Source organism: Anas acuta, chromosome 13 (assembly GCF_963932015.1).
Source record: "Anas acuta chromosome 13, bAnaAcu1.1, whole genome shotgun sequence".
Taxonomy (NCBI): domain Eukaryota; kingdom Metazoa; phylum Chordata; class Aves; order Anseriformes; family Anatidae; genus Anas; species Anas acuta.
In genome coordinates, this window is record NC_088991.1 from 6,994,630 (window position 1) to 7,014,538 (window position 19,909).

General features: G+C 49.5%; 2 protein-coding genes across 7 annotated transcripts; both read right to left on the reverse strand.

Moving 5' to 3' along the window:
* Positions 1 to 860: 860 nt before the first annotated feature.
* LOC137863970 (regulator of cell cycle RGCC-like) lies at positions 861 to 4,895 on the reverse strand. The gene is made up of 5 exons (XM_068697631.1): positions 4,750 to 4,895; positions 4,251 to 4,406; positions 3,657 to 3,737; positions 2,680 to 2,742; positions 861 to 1,769 (listed from the first exon to the last, which is right to left on the reverse strand). Exons 2-5 carry the CDS (start codon positions 4,402 to 4,404, stop codon positions 1,762 to 1,764), a joined length of 306 nt encoding a protein of 101 aa, XP_068553732.1. The 5' UTR covers positions 4,405 to 4,406; positions 4,750 to 4,895; the 3' UTR covers positions 861 to 1,761.
* A 1,142-nt stretch (positions 4,896 to 6,037) lies between these two features.
* On the reverse strand, positions 6,038 to 19,434 carry ARHGAP36 (Rho GTPase activating protein 36). Of its 6 annotated transcripts, none has more exons than XM_068697607.1 (12): positions 19,294 to 19,434; positions 18,644 to 18,742; positions 16,058 to 16,214; positions 14,243 to 14,305; positions 13,419 to 13,678; positions 12,854 to 13,049; positions 12,284 to 12,339; positions 11,716 to 11,866; positions 11,273 to 11,421; positions 10,227 to 10,397; positions 9,520 to 9,617; positions 6,038 to 8,849 (listed from the first exon to the last, which is right to left on the reverse strand). In XM_068697607.1, the coding sequence occupies exons 3-12, from the start codon at positions 16,170 to 16,172 to the stop codon at positions 8,717 to 8,719; spliced, it is 1,392 nt and encodes a 463-aa protein (XP_068553708.1). In that variant the 5' UTR covers positions 16,173 to 16,214; positions 18,644 to 18,742; positions 19,294 to 19,434; the 3' UTR covers positions 6,038 to 8,716. The 6 variants fall into 6 exon arrangements, with proteins under 6 accessions (XP_068553708.1, XP_068553709.1, XP_068553710.1 ...); XM_068697608.1 differs by lacking the exon at positions 19,294 to 19,434 and adding an exon at positions 17,136 to 17,270 and having other exon boundaries at positions 18,644 to 18,846; XM_068697609.1 differs by lacking the exon at positions 18,644 to 18,742.
* Between the last annotated feature and the right edge of the window lie 475 nt (positions 19,435 to 19,909).

The following is a 19,909-nucleotide window of genomic DNA, read 5'->3' on the forward strand; positions in this document are numbered from 1 at the left end:
TTCACCGGATCGGCGTTTTGTCAGCAACTTCTGGGACAGAATTAGCACCCGAGCTGCCTGACTGCATGACCAGTAGCCTCGACATCAGCGTATCACATAAACCAAGGGGTGAGGGGAGAAGCTAAATCTGTCTCGTTTCCTGCTCAGACAATTGCAACAGAGCTGCACATGTCAGTGCTTCACCAGGACGTCACAGGGAAGGAAGGGCAGCATCGACGGCTGAAGCAAGCAGCCTCCCCCCACCCCAACCTCTCCCTGTGTTCCTCCCAGTCATCACGCTACTCAAAGGGCAGCCTCTCTGGAGGGGAAAATTCTGTGCAGGGGAAAACCCAAATGAAGCATCAGCAGGGCCTCTCCCCTAGCGAGCAGGAGCTGCTAAGAGCAGTGTCTGTACGCGGGGTTACCCACGGACATCTTCACCTTTCCAATCATATCGGGAATAAACACACAGCTGCAAACCTGGCTCCATGGCAAGGAATCTTGTTCTCTTCTTGTTTCTTTAGGCCAGTCAAGAAATACGCCCTACAATGTCCTTTCAGGGTAAAATAGATGGCTCATCACCTCCACAACAGAGAGGATTCTGCCCCAGGCACTTTCCTCCTGTCCCACCCCCACCTCAGGTGGCTTCCCCATGCTGCCAAGGCAAGGGCAGAGAGGACCACGGTGTCCCCGTGGGGTCCCCCATCCCTCTCCGGGCAGGGGCAGGCTGCTCAGCTCATCCTGAGCTCCTCCACAACTGCTCACAGCCTGCTGGCTGGCAGTACTCAAGGCTGGAGCGGTGTTTGCTCCCACCTGCAGGCAGCTCCAAAGATGAAAGGAGCCCACAGGAGCAGGCTGGACAAAATAACACAGACAAGTGCCAAGATTTAAAATCCCGTTCATAAAAATACAGCAACTGTACAGTGTATAACATCATTTTTACAGTGTTTATAGCAGAAGCCAGGGCAAAGGTACCTGGGGTCCAAGCACCTGGGGTCCAGGCAGGGGCCTTGTTTGCAGATACCCATGCAAAGCAAAGGGCAAGCAGTGGCTGCTGCATGGCATACCACAGCAGAAACAGGCTTCCTGAACCAGGAGAGGACACCAAGGTATCACTGAAGCACTGCAGGCTCATCTCCCCCCATGCCACCATCATCCTCTGGCTTCAGTGGCACGAATTCCCCAAACCCACTTGGTCTGCAGATGCCCAGCCCTCCCTCACAGAGCAGAGTCTGGTGCCTGTGATGACATTAAAGCAGAGCTGCCCGTGCCACTCCAGCCAGCAGACCACAGGAGATCTCCCAGTGGGCCAAAAGCAAGGCTGAGGAGAGAGCTGCTCTATGGCTGTGCCCACACCACCAGGGAGGAGCACCCTCAGGCTCCCACTGCCCTCCCAGCAGCCTGCCCTGCCCCAGGGCCTGAACAAGCCACGAACACAGAGCTGCCACAGGCCTGAGTCCATCAGTGCCAGGAGACTGGCACAAGCACAGCTGCCCCAGCACCCCAACCCCACAGTCCCAGAAACACATCCCAGCTCTCCTGCTGCTGGTCCAGAAGGCAGCTGTGAAGGCAGGCTGCAGGAGGCTGGCCTGCTCAGGCAGGATCAGTCCATGCTTGTGGTTTTCCTTGCCTTTCCCTGACACGGAGTAGCACGTCCCATGGCGTAGAAGAGCTGTCATCCACTCAGGAGAGGAGCGGCGGGGCACAGAAGCAGAGGGTACATCAGGGAGGCGCTGCGTGCATCTACTGTGGATGCTCCTCCCAACGTTCCAAAGCCACATCTCACATCTCTGCAGGACGAGCAACGGGGAAAGAAGTGGTGAGACCTCAGCTGGGGAGGCTGCACAGCACACTGTACATCCCCACCACTATATCCAGCATCGCCTGCAGCAGGGTTAGAGCAGGGAGCTGCTCTCAGGGTTACCCTTGAGTAAACCCTTCCTGGTTTACTGATTCCAAGTATTACTTCTGCTGGTCCTGAGTCACACTTCCCCACCAGCCAACTCATTTTGGACACTCAGAAGGGAAGGAAAGTAACAGATACTGAGAACTGTGACATACGTAGCCTACTGGGGAGGAGAGGAATAAAAATAATCACATTTTAACTCTAGCCTGCCACTCGGGAGCCCTTTTAGAGAGGAGTTGTGGACCCCATAACTCAGTTTCCCCAGCTAGAAAGCTCCTGGGGACTCACCTCACGATACTGTAGTGCTGCCTGGGTAAACCTGCCTAAGAGGACTTGCCTACTGCCAACACATCCCAAGTGGCATTTTCTAGGCGATACTTATCAAGCCCGAATCTTCACATTCCTCACTCCACATGGGATATTTCCACAGGGCCATACCACTAGTACAAATACTCTTCCCCCTCCTGCTCACCCACTCTGCTGCCTGCTGCAAAGAAAAGCCTTTGAGCAGGTATGATGCAGGTAAAGAACCACAAATGTCTTGAGATCTTCCTGAAAATGCCAAGAGCCCTACATAATGCTATGTTTAGCTACTTTTCTCCAAGGCTCTTTCATCCTGCTGTGCTGGATGCAGCTACCTGGGGGTATTCCCTAGAACAAGGGAACACCAGAGCACAGTCAGACCAACTACAGGAGAGAGGCACCCTGAGACAGAGGGGATAAGTCACACCCCAACTCCACACCAGTGGAAGAGTACAGCCAGCCCTGGAGAAACCACACTGGTGTGTACATACCCTCTAATACTTTGTCCAGATCTGCAATGAACTCCTCCAGCTCCTGTGTGTCTCCAAGTTTAGCTAGGGAACAGAAACAGACATCATCAGTCCTTTATTTCTTCTGCTCCTCTAGTCTAAGAGAAGATCTCTGCCCCTTGGTTTTGACTACAGTTGCTCAAGCTGTCTGCTCTTTTCACAACAGTCATGTGTAAATTTGCAGGCTGCCTGGAAGCATGTGGTCAAGAGTTTATGCAATGGCTGCATAGACAGTTGAGGGGGTGGGCGTTCCACACCCACAATATTGCCCAAAGACACCACAGAAAGGAAAACCCCAGGACTAACTCTTACCTGCAGATAAAGTCTTTCCACCCTCCAGCGCTATGTGCCTCCACAGCCCACCAACCCAACCCTCTCTGCTCCCAGTTCCAGAGTGGGGCTCTGGGGCTATGATAGCGCCAACAGGCATCATGCAGATCAGCATCCTGTACAGCAGCCAGTGGCAATTTAGGCTTGTAATCAGAGAAAACAGAAAGGCAGGGACACATCCTCCCATGCGCATGATATGAGCAAGTCAGCATGGACTCAGCCGAGGTCAGGGAATTGGATTAGTACGTCATGTGAAGAAAACAAGTTCCCTATTTTCTTATCCCGGTAAGATCCTGTGCTTCCAGGTCAAAGCTTCACACCAAGACCCTCCTAAAGAGACCCCTGGCCAGCCTAGCCTTGATGGGGAACATAACAATTCAACTTCTTATCTCTTCTGGGATCCAGCCAGGGCCTCAAGGCTCATTCCCACCTCCAGATCCTGCAGTGCACCACTGGCACACCTGCACACACCCCCCTCACAGAGCAGGTGGTGTCCACTGCTGCTGAGCCAGGAAGGGGTGCCCTCAGCTGCCAGAGATGGGAATTTCTTCACTGTTTAAAAGACTTTTCCCAAACGTGCCCAAGGAAACCCTGGCAGACAGCCTTTCAGACAGATCTTTTAGCCTTACCTTTAGAGGGGTAAGCGCTGGCATGTGTGTTGAGATCCTCCTCGCTGGAGTTCAGACTGCTTGCTGGGGATGTGCTGGTACCTGCAGACGCAAAGTGTCAGTCAATGTTCAAGGCCACAGGCACCTTGTGAACAAGTTGCAGGACCAGAGACGGAACAAGGACCAGAGACAGAGATGGAACAGGACCCTGGTCTACCCTGACCCTCGCCCAGCCCACCTGCTCTTCCCTGGCTACAAGGAATACTTGTAGGTTGCCTGGGCACGGCCATGGGGATTCCTCAGGATTACTACAGCGTGCTGCTTCCTTTTGATATCCCCTGTTATCTCACATTACTGGTGGTCCTACAGAAGCCAACCCAGCAGAAACAGAAGCAGACGTTGGCGGGCCCTGGACCAAGATCCCATGGTAATCACAGCCCTCCCGGCCTTACTCACCCAGCCCTCAGGGGATGGGTCAGACGGGCAGCCCAGAGGCTAAGCCAGCGGGGAGCTTGAGCAATTTACCATGGCAGAACCCCACAGCTCTTAAAGCAGCTCCATCCTGCTGGACGCCGTCCTCCCACACCTCTCCTTACCCCCCAGCTCCAGACTCACTCTCCAGCTCATCGATGCCGCTGTCGTAGACACTGTGGCCCGCTTTCCTCTTCAGCTCCTCCAGGTGCTGCTCGGACTGACGTGCGGGGCCCCTCGCAAAGTCCTCCATCGCCTCATCGAACTCCCGCAACAGGTCGCTGAAGTCGTCAGCCATCGCTGCGAGCAAGAAACCGGGCAGTGAGGCGCTGGGGACGGGCACCAGGCAAACAGCCTCCACCCAGTGCCCTCAGGAGCAGCACCACTGTTGATCCTGCCCCAGCTTCACTTCATGCCCTCAGGTGAGATGCCAGCAGGGCTGAGCGAGGCCCCTGGGCTATTCGGAACCGCAGCCAAAACCCGCTGGAAACCCACGAGGGACCCGCTGAGAGCCGGGACGTGCCGGGCACCACCTCGGGGCGGCTCCGGGGAGGTCTCAGCCACCGGCTCGGCGTTGGGAGGGCTCCGGACAAGGGACGAGGGCTCAGCACTCCCCCCCCCCCCCGGTGCCACCCTCGCTCACCTCGTCTCTGGGTGCCGGTGCCGGTGCTCGGGCGGGGCGGGCGCGGGGCCCGCGGCCGTTTTGTGGCGGCGGCACCGCCCCGAGGCCGCCCCCGGGGCCGCCTCCAGCCCAGCCCCGGCCGTGCCCGTCAGGCCCTCGGGGCTGCCTCAGGCCCTCGGGGTGTGAGGGGCCGCTTTGCAGCACGTGTGTAGATTCGTGTATTTTAGCCTATATCCGTGTGTTTTAGCCTATATCCGTGTGTTTTAGCCTATATCCGTGTGCTTTAGCCCCTTGCACGTCTGTGTGCTCAGCAGGGGCACAGCTGCATGACACAAATTCGTAGCCTACAGCCATCTTTGCCTCGTTTCCACAGCAGAGCCCCCACCACGCTCCAGGTTGGATTTAAACCTCGCCGGTTCCTATCCCTCGATAGCAATGGAGTTCACCAGGTCACCATTTCTTGCTTAAGCCCTAGCTGCCCGTGCTGATCAATGAGCCCAGCTTTTCGCAGCAAAAAGAGACGGTTTTTAACCTCCAGTGGGCTGATGTCTGTAAGTTGTCACAAAGCCGGGCTGCTGATGGTGCCCTTGAGTTTTGCCCTGGCCTGAAAAACTGACTTGCAACAAGGGTGAACATCTCTTAGTCCTGTACAGAACCATCAGGTAATGCCAACACCTTTGTGGCTCCAGGTGTAAGTCTATACAGGCAAGCTCCTGTTCTTCGGTTTTACTCATAAGTAAGTGTTCATGCTGAGAGGTCCGTGTCTGGACAACACTACAACACATCCCCACAAGCGATAGGTGCAGCAAACAGCACTGTTCTGCCTAGAGCTGAATAATTTCAGCACCAACAACTGGCAAATAGAAGAGGTCCTCAACCATCAAACTGCCTGACTGCTTGATGAAGAGACAAGAACAAATGCTGGAACGTCATCCAGAGAAGACTGCCTGGCAATTGTGGACCGTGCTGGGAAGCCTCCTGTGTTTTTGCACCTTTCCCATTAAATGTACACTGCAGAGCAGAGGAAAGCATTCACTGCCCCTTCCTGCTGGTTTGTGGATATGGATCTGTCACTGTGATTCAGTTTTGACTAAAACCGTCCACCTGCCTGGGTTCCAGCAGCTATAACAGATGAGGCATTACAGAGGAGTAGAGTCTAGTTTATTGTTGCAGATGGAACGTATCTTTAGTATTTTATTTTTTTTTTATCGTTTTGGATAGCCATACCAATAAATCGATGATGTCAGCAGCATTTGTCAGTGTCTCTAATTCTTCTCAGTGCAGGGTGGTGCAGAACATTTCAACCCAATTCACAGCAATTCACATACAGAAAGCAGTATGCATGCAGGTGCTGTACTGCCCTCAAGTGGAGGCTTTAGCAATATCCCGATGTTCATCCTGCACTAAGCAGTTCTGTCCTGTGACGTGGTGGAAAGCCCTTGCACAGTGTTTTTTACATTTTCTGTAATAAAAAAACTCCGGCTTTGAAAGGTGGATTTCCCTGAGGTGACTGCAAAAGACACCACTGTTGCAGTGTTTGGAAAAGCAAACTTGAAAAGCAATTTTCTTGCAAAGCAAAGCAAACAGCATTTCAGGTACCTGTCACCTTCAGGTTATCATAAACTTGAACAGTAATTCAATGTTCTTTGTAGTTCTTTTCTGAAAAGGGCTCTGCAATGCCCTGCACTTTTTCCCATGGCCCAAGGGAATCAGCATGAGAAATACAACAGTGAACTTGTGTGTGCACATTTAAATTAAATTTGAGGGCAGCCAGCCTGTCTGCTAGGAAGCCTTTATAGGGCTGACTTAATCCTCTTCTAGGCTGTCTACTGTAAGGCACAGTGGTGACCACAAACCTTTTGGTCACCTTTAAATCCCTGTGTGGCTTCCAAGGGGGCTCTGCAGGTAGGTAGCTTGACACTACAGTCTAATGTAGACCTGTTGGTCAAACCATCTGCAATCTGCACATCTCTCCTTCCTCACACTTGGTGTGGCTCTGCAGAGCGTGTTTCCCAAAAGCGCATGGGATGTTTTGGTGTTTTGCTTGCATCTTCAAAAGAACACGGTAGAATGCGTGTTATCCACTATAATTGCTCAGACTGTCTGCACAGAGCAGCTGCTGCCTCCTTGGACATGGTTTTGCTCACACAGCTTACACCCAAGTGCTCACACAGCTTACACCAGAAGCGTTCAGCAGACTCATGGTGTCCTGGGTTTATCTGTTTTCTGCAGATTCAACAGCACTGCTAATCTCTGAAGTTTATCAGTTTTGTGGAGGCTTTCACCAGCTATCTCTCAGCACACTCTTCTCTTTCCAGCTTGCCATTCTCCAGGTACTGTCTCCACCCATACTGACTGTACCCATGTGCAGGGAAGGGACCTTTTCAAAACAAGAGTTCAACCCTGAGCAGTGCACCATCCCCTGGACAGATGCAACTGAGGCTACAGGGTAATATCTCTCCCTGACTGATGGCAAAGAAGGCTCACGCATTTTTTTTTAAACAAGCCTCTTGATGCTACAAAGGGTGGCCAAAGCCATAACCCCTCAATGGCAAGTGTAGGGCACATGAGCTGAGCTGTGGGCTCCCTGCTCACACCCCCTTCCCTGGCTTGTCAGCCCCACAATTGTTCCCGTGTAGAAAAGCATTGGTAGTGCAACCATTTTTTGGATGTGACCACATCCCAGATGATGATCAGGCTTTTTTCCCAGCTGTCCAAATGGAGCAGGACTCCTGGGAATCCCACTCAGGAGGCCACAGAGCCTCACCCAAACCCTGATCTAACACCAGCTAGAGCAAAGCACAAACCCCCACAGCTCCCAATGCCCATCACTGCTGGGAGGACTCACACCTCCAACACACCATGGCATTGCCCTGAGGGTGCCTGTGTCCAAACAGAACAGCAGTATAACTTAACTGTGGCAGTAAAATTGTCCCTAGTCTGAGAGGCTGGGTGATAGCAGAAGACTTTCCCTGGCTCCTAAAGTCAGCTGAACACAAAACTTTATAGATATAGAACAAACCAAACCAGACATTTCTCAGACAAAGATCATGGAAAAAAATCCACCAGAGTCTCTACAATCCATTAGACAGTCTTCTTCCTCAATATTAACTCAAGGAAAAAGAAGCTCATAATCTTCAGAGTATATTGTTCCCTCTTACTACATTAGCTATATATATTTTGTGGTCAATACTGTGTTTTATGTCTATAAAATGAGCAGTTGGAAACCTGAATTCAAAAAAGGGAGGGGGGAGGCAGTGACAGGATAACACATGGCAAATGGGATATCAAAACACAAATTGCATGAGGTTGAACTGCATTTTTCTCTCCTTACTGCCCTGCTGGCAATCCCTATCCACTTGTGTCTCAGGCCGTGTTGGCCCGGTCTGCACAGCACCCATCCCAGCAGGTGACTGCAGGTCCCATCTGCTGAGCATGGCACGGAGCTGTTGGAGACCTCTGCCAGCTGCTCCTCAGCCTGCTCCAGTTTGCTGTCCCAGTGCTTTGGTGGTTATTCAGAGGGGGAGAGGCTGTCTTCCCCAGGCAGTCCCACTGCCAGCCAGTGTGTTGGTAACCCTGAGCTGCGAGTCGTGCACAGCTCTGGGGACAAACTCCTGTGAAGCAGCAGACCACAGAGGCAGTGCTGTGCTGAAGGCACTGCTTCAGATGTACAAGGAGGCTACAGGACATGCCAGTCGCTCTTTGGCTTGCTCACAAGGCACAAGCTCGCAGGTTTCTTTGCTGCCATCTAGCAATAAACCCACATCAGGAAACCCTTCCTGCTGGCAACAAGCAAACCTCTCCTGCTGCAGGTCTGCCTACACCAGAACATTTTGGCATGCCTACTGTTAGCAGAGATGCTCCCAGAAATATTTATACACCCTTCATCTCTCCACTCCTCCAAAGATATAGACAACTTATTTTTGTGGTAGAAATGTTGCACAGTTTTGTCCATGGAAGGCAGTGCAGAGGGGCTGGCCCAGGCTTGCTAGATGTCAATATCCAGGTTTAGGAATGAGATATTGCTGTAAAATTCTGATGAGAAAGAGTTGCTTTCCAGGGCCTGACCAGACAGTGGGGATAGAGCATGCTCCTCTGTCAAATCCTCAGTTTCTGTGCTCCTAAGAAACGAAGAAAAAAGTAAATAGTATTTTCAAAGTGCTTCTATTCCAAACTCCCCTTCCACAGGACTGCCAACAGTGACCCCAAGTCTCTATGGGACTATCCTATCCTGCAGCTAAGAAATAGATCTACAGACGTAGCTGGCAGACACACACAGATACATGCACATGCCTATTCACACAGATGAAAGAGAGGCAAAAAAGGATGAACAGAAATGCGGACAACACCAAGAGTGAAGAAAATTTGCAGGAGGCTGGTGATGGAGCTGAAAATGGAGCAGTCATCAGCGTGTGATCCTAAGAGCCTGAAGGAATGGGGGGACTGGGAGGGCAGCAGGACAAGAGCTGTGTAGATACACACACAGCAAAGTGTGCAGTGGAGAAATTCTGAGAGTGTCACACAGACGAGGGAGAAAAAAAGAATAGGGAGGTTCAAGGGACAGAGAAAAGCCATGATGTTTCAGCTGGTAGAAGGCATATTAACACAGAAAATGAAGGATTTTGGATGGGTAGCTCATGACCAAAAGGGATGGAAGGAACAGGAAAGATGGGTAGTGAGGGGAGTGCCCAAAAGATCAGCAGGACTCGTGTTTGACTTGCCAGCAGTGCATTGAGTGTTGCCGTACAGCGCAGTGAGGTGCCCCCCAGCTGTACCTCGAGCATGACTTACAGCACAGTATTGAATTTCCTGCGCAAGAGGTAGTCAATGACATCAGGGTCCGTCTGAAACAGTCTTCTTAAGATGTCATGCTGCATTTCTGGAGAGACCTGGGAGGGATACACAAACACACCTGCTCATGGCACCTCCTCCTCTCTGAAGGCAAAAAAAGCAGACAGCCAGGGCCCTGTGCTGCAGAGCCAGAAGGACGCTGGGTCAGTATTTGCTCACAGACCTGTAGAAGTAAGACCTAAGTGGAATTTCACAGAGAGGGAGATGTGATGAATGGTTGGAGGTTAGTCACAGAAGATTAGGCCATAAATAGGCAACCAAAGAGAGCCTGACTCAAGGAAAGGGAGGATTAGAATCATAAAATCATTAAGGCTGGAAAAGGTCTCCAAGATCACCTGGTCCAACCATCCCCCTACCACCAATGTCACCCACTAAACCCACCCACTAATCTAGCAGGAGGGTGGAGAGAGGATGGAGCCTAGGCACAGGTCAAGGTACAGCAGGGCCAATTCTGATAAAGAGATAATTCTTCCCCTGGTGGGGGATCCATCCCAAATTAATACTCACATGTGTCATGGACAATGAATCACATTTACACAAGCTGACTCAAGTTACCTGCTGTTAAATGGGGCTGTGAATACATCGTTGCTACTATTAAGAAACAGTTCAGATGGAAAGAAAAGCTGTCCTGGGAAAGCCTCACCTACCATGAACAGGGTCTGGTAATGTTCAATCAACCTCTGAACCACCAGTATGATGGCAGTGCTGTCTTCAAAGTCCTTGGCACCAGAATCTTTTTCTCCAGGCTTCTCTTTCTGCAATATGTTGGGACCAAAGACTGTGGCCAAGTTTGAAATTGTCATTTTATTCCCAGGAATCTAGCAAGCAAGCACAAAGAAATTATAGATTATGTATGCACCGGCACAAGATGTCCCAGGATAGCCTCACCCACCCTAGGACAGGAACACGAGCTATTGAATGAGGACAGAGTGCTGATCTGGGTCCAGTTTGGTCCTCTCTGAATGCAGGGCTAGCTTGAAAGGTGTGTGGTGCTGGAGTACATGTTCACCCCTTATTTGTATCAGAGCCTCCATCTCCCTCTAACTCACTTTCACAACCCATGCTAGAAGTTAACAGCTGATATTTCTACATTGTCTTACAATAAGGGGGGAAGTAGGGAGGGGAAAAACAGTCTTTTTCCATCATGGAGAGACTTAGAGCTCAAGTTGTCCAGAGAAACCAAAATCAGCCTCAATGCATGATGGTGAGTTCTCCATGAAAGTTGGAAGTAGAATACTAAAAAGGTCCCTTGTGCTGCCTACAGGTGTGCAGCCAAGTCTCTCTGGGGTTAATGAAATCCTGAAAAATCACTTAACTGGACTGAGAGCAACCCAGACTCACCATAGAAAAGGAAATTTATTGACAATTGGTTTTATAAGCCTTCTTTTTCTTCCTCCTCTTCTTTAAATGTTGCCTGCCTCAGTTTCTTTAAGAGCAAAACCTGGTCCTTAGCTAGCTGTACAACAGAGGGCAGCCTGAACTGTCACCTTTAATTGATCTAATTAAAACATTGGCTAAAAACTGAAAAAAATCCTCAGCATTCAGCTGGCTCAACAGCAGCCAGAGGAGAGAGCCATCGTGAACCCAAGGTGTCAAAGGAATAACCGAGGCTTGCAAGAACCTCTGCTGGGTTTTAAGCAACAACGTTTGAACAATCTTCTTCATGCAGTTGATCCTTGTGGGCCAGCCTTACCTCCTGGCCATCGGGGCCCCAGGAGCTCTTGGCATGCTGGGCCACCTTGCTGAGGAACCGCAGAAGGCGGTGCAGCGTGTCGCTGTGGCAGGGGGGCAGCACGAAGAGCAGCAGCTGGAGCACAGCCAGCTGTGCCGGGACTTCCATGGCTAGGAAGAGAGAAACCCATCGTTAGTGCAGTTTCCAGCCTGCTATACACATATTTCTATCTGGACAGCCCTAGTTTAAATAGTTTACCAGTAACAAGCCCTGGAGGGAGCCAGACTGGTGCCCACTGCAGCACTCCAGTGCTGGGAATGGTCCTACCACATTTCAGTGATGGCAACTAAGGTATGGTTTGCCTGCTGCACAATAGCTTCCAGCTCCTCCTATGCGTTGCTCATGCTGCATATATTACTGAAGATGCACTTCAGTTGAGTCACGGTCCTGATGTGGGTACTTACAGGCTGTGCTGAGGAAGGCTGCATAGAGCTCTCTGGGAATCAATGAGTCTGACATGTCCCGAAGAAACTCTTTGAGCAGAGCAGCCACATCGTGAACGCTTTGATGTTCATCCAAGAAAACATCCAGTCCGTGGTCAAACTCTTCCCTCAGCTTAAAGATAGAAATGAGAAGAATAAAAGCAACAGCCAGTTCTTCCTTTTTATATGAGTAATGCTGTCAAGAACTTCTCCCTCTGCAGAGCTACTGCAAGAAAGCATGCCAGAGCCCAAAAGCTTGCTACTGACCAGAGGGAGCGCCTTGGCTGGTGAAGAGAACCCAGAGGGAGCTCTGAAGTGCCACCAGGGGAAGGAGGCTCCTATGCTAAAGGCAGCTTGGAGAGATGAAGCCTGCTTTCCATGGCTGCAAAAAAGGACCCAGCAGTTTACAGATATTCTGCTCCAGCATGGCCTGTGATATTTTACAACTCTGCATGCCAACGCCTGCTTTATTCATTCACCTCCCATCTGGGTATTTGTCCCTTGGATATGATATTAACAATATGAGGATGCAGTAAGTGTCTCACTTTACCTGCTGAACTCTTTTCTTGGAGCTCCCAACTCGGAAGATGCCCACTGTCTGGAGACCTGTGGGACAGGCGAGTTAGTGCTCTGCATTCTCACAGCTCCCTGCTGCCCCAACCCATCCTTAGAGCACCTCAACATGTAAATATCACGGACACAGCTCTCTTCACCTGCACATGAGGCAGCGTGCCCTTCCCCATTTCTGGCAGAGGGGATAAGAAGGAAGGTTTTGGAGCCCTAAGATTTGATTGTCTGTGGATCAGGGAGGAAAAACCACTTTTACAGTCACTCTGAGATTTGAAATGGATTTGCAGGGGAAGTTAAGGCCAGCACACCAGGAAAGGGTCACCAATACACATACAAGTAGGTGACATTCACCTCTCAATCCAATGGCTGCCTTCAGCCTGGAGGACTCTACCTGGGTGACTGTTCAGCAATGTACCCTGCCCCAGAAATCAGCCGTCTCCTCCTGTAGCTGGGAACTTCCAGGCCAAACTGCCCTGGCCCAGCACTTGCAATGGGTTTTACCAACCTGCTCTGGGACAGACCACCCGACTGGAGAGAAATCTGTATTTACCGTATGTTTCAATATGTTTGCAACATCTGTCCACAATCCGTGGGACCTGCCAGGTGATGGGGTTGAGGCTTAACATCTTTTTCTTGCCCACGCTTCTCCGTGGATCCAGCTCGTGGGGGTGTGACAACTGCAGTGCCTCCAGCAGCTTGGAACTGTTGTCACTCAGGTCAGTGATGGAGTCCACGGACATTGCCCCCTGAGATGGAGGAGAGGTCATAAATGTCTAAAGTCAAGAAGCCCGTTTCTTATCTGTCATGATAGAAATTTGGCCATGTCCTTCTGGTAACTTTGGTTTTCCTCAGCTTTCTGCCTCCATACAAGATGAGCCAGTAGAGACTGACCCACCCCTCACAGTCCATCTCTTGGGTGGAAGTGGCCCCTGAGTGTGTGAACTGTGCCCACCTCATTTCTCTGAGGACAGATAGGGACACAGCACGAGTAATACATATTCATTAAGAAAAGACCCTGGAAAACCAGATTTGTTGCTGGAGCAAGGGCTTCCCCCAGCCTATAATACTATCATGACGTGTCTGCCAGAGAATTTAGTCCATTTTTGCAATCGTACCCTTCTCTGACTCCAGGAAGAGCTATGGTCAGGAAAAGCTGGGGAAAGAGGCTCTTCAGGGAAGATCTCACAAGGTACCATCCAGCAGCTCCTGCCCAGCTGGGACCTCTTCTGCATCTGAGCCCGAAAGTTTGTCACCGTTGCTTCCACCTCCAAGCACAGCCGGCGGCTACTCTTCACAGTTTCTTGCAGTTGCTTGTACGCACGATCATTGGCAATGACTTGGAAAAGTGGGATCCCAAAGGTCTGAGGAGAACAGTCTAGGAAAAAAAAAAGAAATTGGAAAGTATTGCTATCAGTGAAAAAACAAGTGCAGCACAGGCCAGCTGCCAAGGATATATGTGAATATCTGGATAAAATAATAAGCCCACAGAAGAGAATAACAGATATAAAATATCAGACTTAAAAATTGCCTTGAGTAGACTTTGTACTTGTGGAAAAAAAAAAATTGGTAAGTGCTTGTTCCCAGCTGACTGCACTCTACATTTCTGTTTTCCCCACTTTCCAGCTGATATCCTTCAAGAAACCAGAAAAGAAACCAAAACTCAAACCAGCAAGACTAGGGGTAAAATACGCAGGTAGGCAAGTGAACATCTTTACATATGCACGTTCACACACACACTCATATGCACTCTTCGACATGCTCTTGTGTTTGTGTAATTCTGATTACAATCACACTGAAATAACAACAAAACAACGTTGGTTTGGGACAAAGCATTTTGCTGACTTTGAACACTTCCCATCTCAGCCCCATCAAAAAAAAAAAAAATCACAAGTTCTGTTGAGATGACGACCAAAACCTGGGTAAAAGGAAGGCTGCTCACCTTTCTTCTCCTTTGAAAAGCTCTCCAGTTTCTGGCGGATAGATTTACTGCCTTTAGGTCCAACTGTGGGGACAAGAGAAAGCAAAGGCTATGCTTCGTTAGGCTGCTTTAGAACAGTCTCACCTTAAAGCCATTTTCCTTTCTGCGCCCTCATCGGTTGAGCGCGGCCACAGGCACCTCCCTTGGGTGAGTGAATGCTGAGAAGCTGACAAAGCAGTGCCACACTTGTTAGATGAAACACGTGCCACCCAGAAATCCCATCCTGATCCTAGACAGTCAAGCTCCATATTCAAATATGCTCCAATTTATACATTCAGGAGCATCAGTCATCATTTTTTATTGCAACTATGAACTGAAAACTCATCCAATAACTATACTAAATCAAGCCAGAACACATCATCCTACCTTGGCTCATGTTCTGTATTCCTTAATAATTCTCTTCCTAGACACAGCTTATATAAATGTTTGGGTTATTTTGTAAGATTTTGAAGAGAGCCATGTTGGTATGAACAGTATTTGTATAAAGAATAGCCTACGTTAACCATTGTACTGCACCACATGTGTTGTTTCATTCAAATGACTAGATAGCAAGAAGATGAAGAACAATCCAGAGACAAAAACAGTACCAAGATAAGGAAGAAAAACGTCAGCAAAACTCCACTGCTTAAACACCATCACAGTAACTCCATTCCTAAAGCTTTCCAGATGTTCCCAATGGAAACAAACCACGAGGCAGCAGCTAGTAAAGAAACCACCAAGCTCCCCCTGTCCAGAAGGCATGAGCTGGTGTCTCTGTGAGAGAGTAACACAAAGCCCACTTCAAACCTGGAAGACAAGGATGACCTCTTTTCCCTGAGAGATGTACCTCCTGAAGAGATTTCATCTTTCTTGTTCACCTCTTGCTTGAGCCACGTATTTATTCTTGCAGAATTGGCCAAAAAGAGATTGTAGTGCCCATCACGTTTCGTTTGCAGTTCAAAAGGGTAATCCTGGAAGTGGCTGTTTGCTCTAATGTCTAAGAGCACCTGGCTGGTGCTGGTGCTCTAGTGGGGCTGGAGAGCTCCCAGGCTCCTCCTGCAACTGCTCTGCTGGTAGCAGGTGACCATACAGCTGGTAAACTACACGTGAGTTGTATTTTCTGCCCTACTGCCAAAATACAGCGTAGTGCATTGGAGCTGGTCTGGCCACTGTTAAGTAATGAGTACAGTTTGGGAAGGAGTCTACTGATCCCCATCTCATTGCTTGGTCTACTGATCCCCATCTCATTGCACTTGTTTGGTTAGATGTGAAGACATCAGGGCGGTTGGGAACGCAGATAGTGCCTGTATTTCTTCATAGGCTAGGGTAGAGGAGCACAGTCCCTGGGGAACCTCTATATTTATCTCAGCATCCATTTCAGTAGCATGTCCTCTAGCCTTGCATAAGCCCCATCCCAGCGTCAGAACCTTGTGCTGAACGTTGATGCACAAAGCAAAGCTTGTCCCATCCCAACGGAATTAAGAGGGCCCTGCTGGAAGACCTTGCTGAATCATGTCGCATCTGTTTTGGATTAGGAGAACCAGAGGCAAACAACAGACAAGGTCATATTCTCACACTCCTATAGCCACACAAACCTTCCTTAGAAGGCTTATTAAGCCTTCAAGGCCCATACCAAAACAGGGAACAAAAAATTACATGGAACAAAACTCTTAAGTGTCACAATGTCATTCCATAAACATGATCCCACGTTATGAAGTGCAGGAGTGAGGATGAATAACAATAATGGCTCAGATCTTGTTCCTCCCCTGGCAAAAGCCGTCCTCTCCCATCCCCTACCTTTAGCCAAGCTGAGATCTCCAACGAGCAGCTTCTCCTGCAGCTGGTAGAGGGCTAGCTCCTGCAGACTGGCTCTTTCCAACTCTGAAAGGCTGTGCAGGGACACAGGCTGCATTTCAGTGCTTTAGCTTGGCAGAAGAGCTGAGATAAAGGTCCTCTGAAAAACACACATGTAAAAGTAAAAGACTCAGGAGCACATTGCAGACACACCTGCTGAAAACATCCCACGGTGTCTTTCCAAGTGCAAAGGACACTCGCCCCTCTTTCACCTCTCCAAAGAGCCTGCTGATCTCTAGGTGCCCTGGACACACTGGCTCATTGCTCTTCCAAGCAAAGGCCTTTGGAGGCATCAGGGATCTCAGTCCTGGCTCTTGAGACCCAGCAGGCTCCCTGAGGCATCTCACTGCTTAGCAGAGAGTTTTCTGGCTAATTCTGGCTGCCTCTGTTTTCACATGAAGCCCAACGCTATCAGGCTCATGTACACAAGGCAGGGCACATCCTAGCGAGCCAGAGTAGGAGCCACAGTCTTGATGCTGGAAATTTGCAGCTCTTCACCAGGGGAACGTTTCCTGGCTGGTGTCAGCACCTGGACCATGCTCCACGTGAGCAAAGTCAGGATAGACACATCTGGCCACCTCCTTACCAAAACCAGAACAAATAACAACTCCAAAGCTTGACAAAACCTCAGGAGAGGAGAACAGAAGCACCACTTATCCCTGCTTGGTCTAACACCTTATCTCACATGCTGCTCTTCCCCTTTCTCCACCCGAGATTTGCTCAGCAAACAACAAACTCCTGAAGCCAGGGGGCTCTCCTTCCATCTCATCACGTCCTCACACACCCAGCCCTCAGCTGCATTTGTTCGCAGCTACATTGGGATCAGCTCCGGATTTGTTCAGACTCAGACTTTCCTTCCCTTCCACCCCTCCCAGAACTAACACCTGATAAAAACCTCCTGGTGACCTGAGCATGTCCCAGCTCCCCAGGCACCTCCCCTTGCTTTGTCCCAACCCTCCAACAGACCCTGCTGACTACTCCATCGATAACCTTTATATCGTTTTGTCTTGTTAAACTTTACCTTGTTATCTTGTCTTGTTAAACAGCTGTTGATTACCCAGACCTTTAATTTGTCAAGATCTCTCTGCAAGGCCTCTCTACCCTTGAGGAGTCAAGAGCGCCTCCCGATTTAGTATCATTTACAAACCCCTAAAATCTGAAAATTAGCATACATCCCACTAAATAAGACTTGTGGCCCCATTTTATTCATGAACTGTTCTTCTCTGCCTTCTTTCCCCATTATAAATTGTTTCATTTCTAAATTTAATAATTAACACTGAGCTCTGTTTCTTCCGAATCATAAACCCACGGGGTCAAAGCCTCAATGTCTTTACTCTCAGCAGTGGATGGGCTACAGCTGACATCTCACAGCCCCACACGGGGCACAGGTGACTGCTGGACGCCCCGTCCCCAGCTAGGGAGCATGTCATCAGCCTCCCTGCAGTGGGTGCTGACCACCTTCCCTGCAACTTCACCTCTCCCTGTTATCTGCAGAGAGGCTGTGGTGGGGCTTGCCCTTGCTCCCTGATCCGTCAGCACCCCGTGCAACACCTCTGCTGGCACCCATCAAACACAAGCCACAGTCCAAAGAGCAAAAAGCAGCAGTAAAAAGGAGAAATGACCTGGGTTAGTAGCACATACATAGAAAAGATGTAGTCAAAGTACAGGCTACAAAGGAGCTTTCCCAAGGAGGTGTTTAAAGAAATATAAAAAAGTTTCTGGAAATCTAGAGCGAGTGATGAGGGTGAAAACGCTCAGATGTGCTGGTCCAGGCAGCCTGCACAGGCTCTTGTATTAGCCCCAGCACACCTCCATCCTCTGTGCCTGGGGAGGAATGTTGTCAGCCACAGTGTTTGTTTTGGCCAGGTTTCCAGTTCTTAAACATTTTTAGAAAGTTATATAAATTAAAAAAAAAAAAAAAAGTTGCTATGAACTCCCCAGAAGGGCAAACCAAAAAGGGAATTCAGCTAAAGGCGAAGATATTCTTGAAAATGTTGAAGTTCATTACAGAAACTATACGCCTCTGTTAGGATTTGGTGACAAAAACGAGATGTAATACAGCCAAGTTTCCTGGTACTGCTCAACACTGCTGTAAGTTAAAAACCCTCCAAACCTGAGCACCAACCCAGGTGCTCACAGCTGTTTAATACACTGGATCAGAGTAAATCTCCCCAAAAGAGCTGTGCAATGCTACATGCATTGCAGCTAACCCTGCATACAGCCAGATTTAGCAGCGACCACTCTACAGCTTTTGGAGCTTGGGGGATGCATTAGCAAAGAGCCCAGAGAGTCACTACACCTGCTGGAATCTGAAGTCAAGCACAGCCCCTGAAGGCATTCATGTCTTGCCTGAAAAGGGATTTTTTCATTCTTACATTGTTAAACAACATCAGGATCTGCAGCTCCTGCAGAAGTCAGGGATGGGCAGAAGCCTGACCAGGAGGCTCTTGGCAGCACGTGAGCTCTGCTACCAGCAAATGCTGCAGATGGAGAGACAGCCCCTGAGACAGTGAAACCGAAGGGAATTACCTTTCTGTAGGTGAAGCTCACAGATCCAGACAGAGCCCACATTCACAGCCCTGCCTGAGCTGCGAGAATGGTCTGAGCAGTCTCTGAGGATGCAGCTGCCTTGAGGAAAGGAGGAGGAAACCAGATTAGAAAAGAGAGCAGAAGAGAGAGAAAGCAGGAAGTCATAGAAACCCTCTGCTTATCTGGCGCTAGTCTACACCCTCCAAGAATAGCCATAGAGAATGTCACCATCACCAGCTTTAAGATAAACTTGTTGTTAATGGTTAATGCCAAAACACCTGGCATTACCTCTTGCAATTACTTCATGTTTGTGCTCACAGGAGCAAGCTAGATTGGGAACACCCAATGCTCATACACAGCTGGGGAAAAGCCAGAGTACTACAAATCCTCCTTCAGAGGTGGATGCCATAAAAGGAATTGGATTAATCCTAAAACAGAAATAAAAAGTTTTTCATCGGGAATGCTAACATTGCACTTCCTCTCTGCAATGACTTTCCATGCTTATTTTTAGGAGTAGGTCTTATTTAAACAATTTCATGGGAAAAGCTCAGCTCAGCTGCCCCTTCTAGTCCCGGAGAGCTGCATTTTCTCCCCCATTTTCAGAAGTAAAGTTGCCCTCTTTCCAGCTGGAAGGAAGGACTTGCATTTACCTTTCTCGTTTTCTTCTCACAGCATGACCAGTGACAGCCCGGGCTCGCTTCTTTTCCTTCGAGATGATGAATTTTAAAGCAGCGTCTTCACCATGTCCTGCACAGCCCCTTCCAAAGGGTGAGGGAACCTTCCCTGCGTGCAGTGAGGATGAGAAGTGATGGGGAAGAAAATCTAAATGCAGTCAAGGGGAGGAGAAGGGTGGTGAGAAAATGAATTTTCTGCCAAGAGAAATGAGAGCCAGAAACATCGTGTTGAGATAGAGGGCAGGGTTAGATGGGAAGGAACAGCACTTCCCACGCCTGACAGTGTTTATTCCTTGGCAGAGAGGATCGTTGCTCAATCCCCTGTCCCCATGCTCTCCCTACCCTTATCTGTCAATAACTAGGACAGCCACAAAAGCAGTAGCTGTTCTGGCAGATTAAACCTGAAAGGGAAATTTGCTGCTTAGGTGCTGGTATGTGAAGTGGCTGGGTTTCGTCTTGGCTCTCCACACTCTGACCTGGTCCATCACCTTCTCTTAGAAATGACCACGTCTCTCAGTGCAGCTTGGCCAGGCACGTGGCTGCCCTCCGTACCCATGAAGGACCTGAGGGGCCACCAAAATCCTGTGTGAAG

Coding starts and splice junctions, on each gene's coding strand:
- LOC137863970 (XM_068697631.1), bottom strand. CDS start 4,404: ATGGCTGACGACTTCAGCGACCTGTTGCGGGAGTTCGATGAGGCGATG. Junction 3,738..4,250: donor CGGCATCGATGAGCTGGAGA/GTGAGTCTGGAG, acceptor TTGCGTCTGCAG/GTACCAGCACATCCCCAGCA. Junction 2,743..3,656: donor CAGCGCTTACCCCTCTAAAG/GTAAGGCTAAAA, acceptor TCTGTTCCCTAG/CTAAACTTGGAGACACACAG.
- ARHGAP36 (XM_068697609.1), bottom strand. CDS start 16,172: ATGCAGCCTGTGTCCCTGCACAGCCTTTCAGAGTTGGAAAGAGCCAGT. Junction 12,340..12,853: donor CAAACATATTGAAACATACG/GTAAATACAGAT, acceptor CCTGTCCCACAG/GTCTCCAGACAGTGGGCATC. Junction 11,867..12,283: donor CCAAGAAAAGAGTTCAGCAG/GTAAAGTGAGAC, acceptor TCTATCTTTAAG/CTGAGGGAAGAGTTTGACCA.